The sequence below is a fragment of the Fulmarus glacialis genome, unplaced genomic scaffold (assembly GCF_000690835.1).
Source record: "Fulmarus glacialis isolate BGI_N327 unplaced genomic scaffold, ASM69083v1 scaffold20031, whole genome shotgun sequence".
Taxonomy (NCBI): domain Eukaryota; kingdom Metazoa; phylum Chordata; class Aves; order Procellariiformes; family Procellariidae; genus Fulmarus; species Fulmarus glacialis.
In genome coordinates this window covers 595-11,001 of record NW_009193645.1, presented here as the reverse complement: position 1 = coordinate 11,001, position 10,407 = coordinate 595, and the positions used below count along the sequence as shown (strand labels likewise).

General features: G+C 40.3%; 1 protein-coding gene across 1 annotated transcript; it reads left to right on the top strand.

The window, feature by feature from the left end:
• Positions 1 to 1,546: 1,546 nt before the first annotated feature.
• On the top strand, positions 1,547 to 8,052 carry GNB1L (guanine nucleotide binding protein (G protein), beta polypeptide 1-like; the record flags this gene model as incomplete). The annotated part of the gene is made up of 4 exons (XM_009587527.1): positions 1,547 to 1,662; positions 1,908 to 2,033; positions 4,059 to 4,221; positions 7,954 to 8,052. Coding segments are annotated over exons 1-4 (504 nt in total), but the record flags the coding sequence as incomplete, so codon positions are not given.
• Positions 8,053 to 10,407: the final 2,355 nt, after the last annotated feature.

Genomic DNA, 10,407 nt, shown 5'->3' with positions numbered 1-10,407 from the left:
CTAGTCCTAAAAGATAATTGTGTTTAATTAGGACCTATAGATACCATGGTGATTACTGATCTATAAATACTCAAGGTAGACCTGCAAATGAGGTGCAATAGCAAGTGCATTCATTAAACACAATTCAAAAGCTGATACTGAGGTGAGATGACAATTAAAAGTTGAGCTGTTTTAATTTACCATGTAACTTGTAGCTGTAGCGCTCTGTTCTGACTCTCTGCAATTCCTCTCCTGTGAACCAGCAGGCAGAAAAACACCTGCTGATCTTCCCTTACTGAATTTAGAAAACTTCTTGTTTAATCCAGTCTAATATATGCATGAATGGGAAAGAGAGATGAGAGTTGACAAAAGCTGTCCTTGTCTGTATGAGGTCAGGTCAAAAAGGAAGAAGCAGAAATACAAGCATGGCTAGTAATGTCACAGATAAAGTAGTAAAAACTTTTCGTGGTGAAAACGTTTCTTGTAATGCATGTTATAAGGCATTTGCCAATGAATTGCCAATTGTACTTAGAGTCAAAGAAGCTGCTGGTTACCTTGTCCCAGCTCAGGTCTGGAAGGTCATTTGCAGCAAGTCAGAACACAGAAAAGTCATCCTTGTCCTTCTTTGGTGCTTGTGCACAACTGCCTGCAAAGGGGTTAATGTGAATGGAAATACTTGGTGAAGGTGCCAGATCAGTAAAAGTGTGCCTCATCAGATCACACAAACTGTCCCTGTGAGTTCGTAATAAATTGTCCTTCACGTTTCCCATGTTAGACAGGGCAACATGCTTCCCCATATACTTGTCCTGTTCTTTGCTGACTGGGACCACATTGGAACCAGACATAAAGCTGAAAGCATCCGTCTCTCTCTGTTGATCCTTTGGGGAATACAAACCCCCTGGAATAGAATGTTTAACACAGTAGTCACTAAGTTAGTGTGAAATACTGCATTTCTTTTTTCAAGTAACCATGCTTGGAACCAAAAATTCAAACACTTGGAAGGAATGGGATTCTTGTATAAAAATGATCATAACTCTAATCTCATCTGAAATTCTTTTCAGTTGATATGTTCACTGCAATGCTTTTCTGGAAATGGTTCTGAGTGGAAAGCACAGAAACAGTATTTTTATGGGGAGGAAGGGGAAAGACTTGCCAAGGGGCTGAGTGGAATGATAAATTGCTTGCCCACTGAAATGATGGGTATCCAGTTTCTTGCATTTTGCAGCTCTTCCTTTTTGCAGCAGGGAGAACAGTTGAACAATTTTGTATTTACAAGTGTGCAAGAGGTGCATACACAGGGCCAGCTCAGCACTTACCTTCCTTGAAAAGAAATGGAGCAAAAAGCAGATTTGACAGCTGCTTGATCAGTTGATGTTAAGAGGAAATACTTTACAGTGGACTGTACGGCAAATAGAAATAACATCCAATAGCGATAATTCAAAGAGGAAAGTGACTAGGAAAAGCAAATGTCCTGATCAGAATATATTTAAAGTTGCAATTTCACTTCAGGCTGCCTTACCCTCTATGGTATCTGTGTCTTCTTCTCACTCCCCCAGCTCATTGCTCGATGGCTCTGCCGCCTCCGGATCCACAGTTTGTTCTCAGAGGTACCAGTGCTGCGGTCCACGCTCTGCGGTTTTCCTGTGGCAGCCAAGAACCTGATATCCCCATTCTTTTCTCTGGGTAAGTAAACCAGGATTTCTGGCTGAGTTGAGCATCATATGGACATTTCTTTTTAAAACAAAGTGTATTATTTAGATAAATTGTATCTGGAGGAAACAACAAAATGCATGGTTGGTGAAGGATGGGTGTGTTATCTTTGTACATACAACTTCAGGTTTGGAAAAAAAAAAAGAAGGAAAAGTATCAGACTATCTTATCAGATTGCCTGCAGTGGTCACACTGAAAGCATCTCTTCTTACTGCCAGGTCTGAGAATGGGTTTATCCATGTCTGGAACCTGAAAACACACAGAGTGGACACAGCACTGGATGGCCATGGAAGAAAATCTGTCTACTGCGTGGAGACAATGGGCAGCAAAGACAGGCTCCTCAGGTTAGCAAAGCAGGCAAAAACCAGTGAAATTATTCTTGTTTCTGTGATGTACAGGATTGAAGAAGAAGAAAAAAGAAGGAAAAAAAAAAAAGGAATCTCTTATTTCTGGAGTCACTGAAAGTCTCTCCAACACATACGGAAATGTACAGAAGTACAAAAATACAGAAAGACTGTAGAACAAAAAGTAGAAAAAATTACACGATTAATTTCTTTATGATATATATGTGACGACATCACAACAACTTGGGGTCCGTAGCATCTATTATTGCACTTGAGATCAGGTGAGGTCTTTGGGTAAAGGAAATACACTTGGATTTGAAGTTGAGAAATGCTTCACAACTCGTTCTCAGTGAAGATCAAAATTGATATGAAGTTCATAAATAGAGGAGAGAGGGAGAAAAGGTAAGGAAAGAAGAGACAAATCAGAGATGGAGAATGGAAGGCTGAAAATGAGCAAGAAGGCTGAGTTGCACACCTTTGCTTTGTTGCAAAATATCTTCTGTTCTCGTTTAGCAAGGGAAGGCTGGGAAGATTTATGTACTTTGGATTAGACAGGTGATCTAGAGTAGATGCCAAAGTGTCTGTATGACTAGGAGGTGTTCTGACATGTTTATCTAGAGAAGACATCTCTTATAATACACAGTGGAACTCATTAGCATTTATATTTGTTATCTGCTTAAGTACAATTATCAACACTCTCCCCCATAAAATCATATTGAATGAGCATTGTTTGTATAATTATAGAGTTTTTCCATACCTCTATTTTTGCTGTATATTTATATACAGTTCACATAGCAGTGCAATTTTAGGACAGCAGTTACGTGTATTTTTTGTTTCTCTGTTCTAAAGGTAAATCACAACCATTTCTTGCAGTAGCACATTGTTTGTATGCCCAGTGCTATAAATGTTTTGACAGTTTGTCACTCAGCTGAACAGCAGATGGGAGTTTCTGTATTGATGTTGAAGAAGTCCCAAGTCTGCCTCTGTTTTGGTTTCATACTTCCATCAGGTGATACTGCTAATTAAAATAAGAAATGGATAAGGGATTTTTGATGACTCCTTGTCCCAGGTGATAATATGAGGACGCATATCCTGTGCTACTGTAGTTTGTGGATTGGAAGCTTCTCCACAGTGGTACTTTGTTCCTGAGCCAGTGGGATCACGTAAATACGTAGCAATTGACGCTGTGCCGTTTGTCTGGCCTCCTTGGTCTTGCTGTTGGGACCAACACACAGACTTTTCTGTGGGACGGAAAGGTGTGCAGGAGTCCATGCGTGAGCTGCACTAGTACATCGGTGATGCAGCCACTGGTTCTCTGGTTTTGGATGTTTTAACCACAGCGTTTCATTGTTTAATTCCTGCTACTCACTGCACTGCCAGTCCCTCTCCTGTTGTGTCTCCACATACACAGTCATAACAGTCTTCCGTGCCCTCCCTATGGCTGTGGGAAGCTGACTACTGAATAACTGTAGCTTTCTATTTATCTTTGATGTGGTCTTTGTTGTCTTGCTATTTGTCTTTCAGCTGTCAACACGCCTGACATTTCTATTTCATTGCTAGGGTGAAAGAGCATTACATGTGTTACTCTCTGGATACTTTTGTTTCCTTTTAAATTAAATCTAAACAATGGTAAAATGTAAGTATTTTTATTATGAAAATGTTCAAATACTCATGAGACTTCATAAATCTATATGCACACACAAATAGCATAACTGTTTGATCGAGTCCCTCTTCACAAGGAGACATGGCTAACTGACTGCAGTGTGTCTGACCGACGCTCAGGTCCTCCCTCCTCCTGGTAACTTTTGAACCTATTGGCCAGTTTTGCAGTCAGCAGAAGGGTGGTGGTCTCGGTGACACTGAGTTCCCACACGTTTCATGAAAGACCCAGTTAACACCCCCTCGGAAGCTGTACTAAGCTCATTCCTTTACTGCACGTCAAAGACCCAACTTTGAGACACGAACCTGCAGGAAACCAGCTCCCTCAGACCTGCTGCTCACGCATAACTTGTTTTCCTGTACCAGTCAGGGTCGTGACCAGAGGATCTGCTTGTGGGATTTAGCGGAGGGACGGACTGCAGTGACCGATTCCGTCTTCACGGAGAATGTGGGATTCTGCAGATGCTCTCTGTTAAAGTTGGCAGAGGGACGCTGGCTAATGGCCATGGCAGCCAAAGCCCTGGAGGAGGTAGGAAATATCTCTTTTTCTGGTGCTTGGGAGATTGCTTTTGGTTTTGAAATGAGATAGTTCAGAAGGGGAAACATCATTGCTCTCAAATTCTCTGCTCAAGAGAGGGCAGCACAAGAAGCCTTTGGGGGTTCTAATCACTTACTTATTTTACCTCCCAGAAAGATGACTGAATTATATAACTCATGCTCTAATAACAAGGATACCACCCCAAGATTTGTCTGACATTTAAGTATTTGCAGCTGCTGCTGGTCTTTCATGTGCAGGAGTTTGGAAAACTCCTCTGGTGCCGCTGAATACTGTTAAAGGGGAACAAGAGTCCTTCTGGGGAGCTAATGGTCAGAAAGTCTGTCATCAGATGGAGGTACTCATCTTCCATCTGAAGCTGAAAGTCGTGTTTGGTGAGAGAAGGGAGGTGCAGGTGATTTGTAATGCGATATGTGGTCTTTCACCCCGGGCTAATTCTTTAACTGGTACTTTGGCTGGAAATAGTTGAATTGCTATTAGCGGCCAGAGGTTTGCTCAGTGTGAAATAATTGTAGGGTCCGTTTCAGTTCCTACTGGGTAAGTCCACATCTAATACCCATTATCACAGCAATCATTGACTGACAGCTGTGTTGGCAGTTTCCACTTCTGCTTTGTAGAAATCGTATTTTTGTTTTCTTTGAAGGACTATTTGAGGACATCACACAGAAATAAATTATTCCAAATACTTGACATCAAAATACCAAAAATATGAGAAAAGAAAAAAGTGGCATAAATATGAAAAGAAATATTGTAGCTAATTGCAAATTGTTCATGAGCATAAAAGGTCACATGCTTTTCTGGACTATAGGATGCGTATCTTGAAACCGAAAGTTGGATATTTTATAATACAAAGTAGTAAGTGGGAATGGTGCCTGTATTGCAAGAAAATGTGAACTTTTTATTATTCAGAAGTTAAGGACATATTTAAGTACTTTGTTGGCTCACAACCAGAATGTTCAGCCTTTTACAGAACTGAGTGAGCCTGTAGACAAAACCACTGTACCAGTAAATACAACCACTCTAAGTCCCATACATTGTTCTGATCAAACAAAAACTCTCTCCATTTTACAGCAGTGCTCAATAATATTTAAGTTAGACAAAATTGACAAGTGCATTCTTGTGTCAGACGGAGAAGAGTTTTTGTGTCAGGCAAATAGTACACACACATTCTGGTAACGAAGAACTAAATAATTGTCTGATCCAAAGAGAAGACATTTACCCCAATGTCTCTTACAACTCATCTCTGGTTTGTTTTCATTTGTTTGCTTGGGCCCTGCAAACTGATAATGATTTGCTGTCTCCTGAGGTAAAAGAGTTCCACTCTGTGTATGAACCTTTACATTAGAACTGTGTCAGGTTTCAATAAATTCACATAAGCTCCCATAATATATATGCTTCCAAATAGGCAGCACTGTGTGAGACACAGTACATTTGCAGCTTATGATTAAAATTAAGACTTAATAAGTGTTTATGCTTGGCTGGTGCCCAAAAAAAGAGTAATTTTGTCTTAAAGCAGGTTCAGTCCATAAATAATGAGATCTGAACAGGCATTTATTTGTTCATGATTGCATTTAAATCACCAATTATGAGTTACACGTACTTTTCTTGCCAATTTGCCAGAAACATGTTAAAAGCTTTATTAATGTGAAAAAGAAAAAGGGTGTGTTTCCTTGTGGCCAGTTTTAGCCACCCAGGAACACTATTAACCTCAGGCAAAGGCAAATCTTTCTCCTATTAAGCAAAACCAATATAAACACAGAACTTCAAGTTTTAGGTTACAGTTGTCAAAATATATGAAATAGTATTTATTTCTGAGGCTCAGTTGCCTCTAATGCAGACAGTCTCTGGAACTGTCAATCTAGCACAGGCAGCTCATGCCTGCCTGCCTTCTGCAAAAAGCTTTTCTCATCTTCGTGTTTTTCTTTGTCCTTTGCCAGCCCAACTGTAACCCTTGTACCAGTTCATCCGTTTTTAATCAAGGTAAAGCGAAGGAGGTTGTTTTTTTTCTTTTAACCTGCAGAAGTGCCTTTATCACAGCGCACTTATCCTTCCTTATTACGTAAAAGTTGCAGTTTCAGTCTTGTCTAGGAGGCAGTGCCTTTTGGAGAGCCAGTGATGAAAGACACAAGATGAGAGCAGGTCATCTTCACATTTATAGCCCGTTTCCTGCAATAGCTAACTTGGTCATTACGCTGATAGCAAGAAAGTTGCCAAGAGAAAAACATCTTTTGTTAAGAGTGCCGCTCCAAAGAACCAGAATTCCCAGATGATCAAACTTTGGTCTGTTCATAGGTTTGGTCTACGTATTGGACGGCTCTTTGCTGTAGTCTCCATTTTCCTGTTCCATTGCTAAGTGGCTTTAGAAAGTGTTCTGTATATTGTGTTTAGTACATTGTCAACTTGCAGTCCTAGAGTGCAGCTGGCTTTTGGCAGGCTAGCTGACAACCCCTAGAAATAGGAAGATGTTCTGGCAAGCTTTGAACTAAAGGTATGGGATTGGAAAGCCATCGCAGCTGCCGTGGCCTTGATTGATGGCTCCCAGAGGAGCCATATTTGTGTAATACCTCATCTCAGATGCTTAAGGAAATTCGCATGACTGGGGCTGTCCAACAGCACTGCTGGGCTTTTGCATTCTGAAAGAGCCTAGAATGGCTGGTGATGCTGGATTTACCAAATTGAAGTCCTTTAATTTTACAAGATAATGCAGACCATTGTTTATTTAATTAAAATAAAAGATCACCTTAGTGATTAAGTATGCATTTGAGAAACAGTGATGTTCCTGGCATCAAGTTTTTGATACCTAAGAACTTCTATTTCTCCATAGTTCCAGGCTTGAGGATCAGCCCAGAGTGAGGCACTTCCATGTCAATCAAAACCTTCCAGTGCCAAATTGCAAAGGCAGGCTCTCCTGATCTTGCCTGCCATCGTCCTGAGGTGGAAATGAGCTACTTCCTTGGCAGAGGAAAGACTTGCCCAATGCTAAAAGAAAAAAAAAAAAAAATCAGATCCATAATTCATTACCATCAGTGCAAGCAACAGTGGAAGCTGCTATGTAGACAGAGAGCAGGTGTTTAACACAATATAGTCTGACCCTGCTTTGAATAGGGTCAGACAATGTTACGTTAAAAATACCTGTATGCCATCACTGCTCCGCCTGCATTAGCAGGTAATTCTGGGTTTACATTTTGTTAGTGCAGTCAGCCAGTAAATAAAAAATCCACCTTAGATATACACATTGCCTATATTTCCACGCAAGCTCTGTGTTACCATGACAGAACAGAGAAGACAATGCAAGTGTCCACAAGTGAATATAACAAAAAAATTAGCAATAGAGGTGGAAAAGGGGGAAAGGGAGAGGAAGCAGGGAAGGGTTTTCAAATTAAGCAGTCTGCAATATTATCTAGTGTATGCACAGTATCATCTGCTGTGTGGAAAGAAGACTATAATGCAGATTAAATAGAAGAGTGGAAGAAGAGGATATGTTCATTCTAGCAGTTTTGTCTGGTCTTTCCTAAAACAATGCATTTATTTAGATAGCTGTAGATTCTCCTACAGCTCCAACTTAACATGCATTCCTCAGTTTCCTCCAGACAGTTTTTACTGGAAGAGCTTATACTAGCCTTAATCACCTTAAAAGACTTGTGTTTTTAATAGCAGAATTTTGACCTGGAGCCTGACCAAATACTCTTGTTTTCCTGATGTCAGGTTCAGGTTTTGGAGCTGCCATCCAAGACGTCAGTCTGTACCTTGAAGCCAGAGGTGGGTGCCAAGCTGGGCATGCCCATGTGTCTGAAGTTATGGCAGGTAAGGCAAGAGCGCCTGCTAATTGTGAAATGTTTTCCCTGTGATTCATTTTATATGAAGCACATGAATCTTTCTTCACTTGGATTTTGATTTATTATCAAACCAATCAAGTAATTATACTATTAAAGGGGGGAAAGATTTGTGAACATCCTTAATGTAACTTTCAGAGCTTTCCAAGCTTTAATGGAAGATTTGCAAATGCTCAGGGAAAGCTTTGTATCCTTAGGATAGATACGGGTTTTGCATCAATCAAGAGGAAAATGAGTGACTTACCAAAGCCAGTTGTTTGATATGGTTTCTCGCTGCATTAAGAATGATGAGAAATGATTGGGTTACTTAAAAACAGTGATTTTAATGGCAGGTTACATTCGCTTCAGTGCCCTCAGGACAAGGAAGCACTCTATGAACATTTCTATTCCAGACATACAATAGGAACAAAATATTTATGGTTGTATTGACTTTGGACAAAAAGGTAAATAAAAGCAGTTAATGAAAAAAACCCACATTTGCAGAGTATTCAGCAAATAATGTTTATGGGGTGCCACCAGTGAAAGACAAGTAATACAAAAAGGTGGCAGTAGAGGGAGGAAGGAATTTAGATGATTGGCTCTAGATCTCCAAAGAATTGATGGCAAAGCAGATTCCCAGTTGAACCCCCTGACCACATATGGTTATAGGTTTGCAGTACCATCCGAGTTGATTTCAAGTATGTTACTCCTGCAGGTTCATCTGAACATTTGCATTGGTTTCAGTTGAAAAAATTATCAATCAGATGATTGATAGCCTTAGTGTCTTCACTCAAGGTCCTGAACCGATGGAAGTCTAGAGGAATTCAGTTGCTGACTTCAGACAAAAGTAGGAGAGGCCACAGTTCAAGTTCCATGGTGTAATTAAAAACTAGAAAAAAAAAATAGAAGGAAAATTAAATAGACTGATTAGGCTTTTATTAAACAGAAAGTTTCTCCTAAAAATCCAATCAGTGTTCAGTACTCAATGAAATGAATGGGGCTCTCTGTCTCCTGGACATATTTTAATAAGTTGAAGATAACTGAGGAAATGTTCAGTGTTGAAAATTTTGTTGCCTGTATAAAAAGTCCTCTGTCTTGCCGTATTTTCTACATGCATTAATATTGTTATTCCTCTAGGAAGCAGAGCAGGTGCAGAGTCTTAATTTTATGTAGTTTTTAATTTTGCTGCCAGTGGGGATAAAGCGGAGGACTGGGAACTGGGAGAGGTAAATTATTCCACGCAAATTCTGGCTTCGGGAAGCCACCACAACTTCCTAGACTGCACAGGCAAGGATAGATAATCCCTTACAGTCTCACAGCTGTATTTGCTCTTTTACAAATGTGTGCAACTGGGTTTAAAAGCATGGGGGAGGAGGATACTCTTAAGGGCAAATAATTATATGTGGTGTACCAAAGTGATGCTCTGCATTCTGTTTTGTGGTTTCGCTGGAAGTGGCTTGCTGAGTAACCCTGTAACCATAAAAGCAGAAGAACAGGAGCTAACCCAGCTGCACCCCTTCCTGAATAGAGGCCGTCCAGGATTTCTTTGTACATTACTGCATTGGGCAATATAGACATACCCAGGAGATGAGCACTCCCCAACCCATCGCTTATGGGCAACGTGTTGCCTAAGAGACTATTTGATGTTGCTTATGGCACAGTAAATTAACAAGTTGAAACAGAAGCTGACATAGAGAGAGCCACATAATGGTCTGAAGGAAGTATGCTCAGCGTTGTTGTCCAACAAGAGTTTAGGGGCTGCAGCCACGTATCATCATATTTTTCTGCATGCCAATAAAAAAAGATCCATGTCAGGGAAACAACGCACCTTACCAGCAGCAGCATGAATTAGAAACTTCACTATAGAGCAGAAGGAAATTGAGGCTTAGGTTAGGCTTGTAGATTAAGCCTCACGGGCTTCTCCTAAGCAGTTAAAAAGCTGGCAGCTGTTTATTTTGTTGGTTTGAAACTTTTCCCCCCCTCATTTCACTAGGTCTGTCCTTAAATGTATTAGTTCATTCAATGTTTTTTTTCCTTGTGAAGGTTCATATTCTTAAATACATTGTCCCTTCAGCTTCACACCTTCCTGCTATTACTAATTGGGTGGGGTAGGATTTGCAGGCGTAAGGATAGTCTTCCCTTAAATTTTTTGCACTCCTTGGGGAAGGCATCATGTTGCGTAATGGTGCAAACAAAATAATTCAACAGGAACAATACATGTAGAAACTGGAAATGCAGAGTTATTACTTTATATAAACTATAGCAATTATTCCTGTTGAGTTGACAGCAGATCACCTTTTCTTCCTTCCTTGACAGTTATCCAAATGCAACAACAAAATGTTCTGCT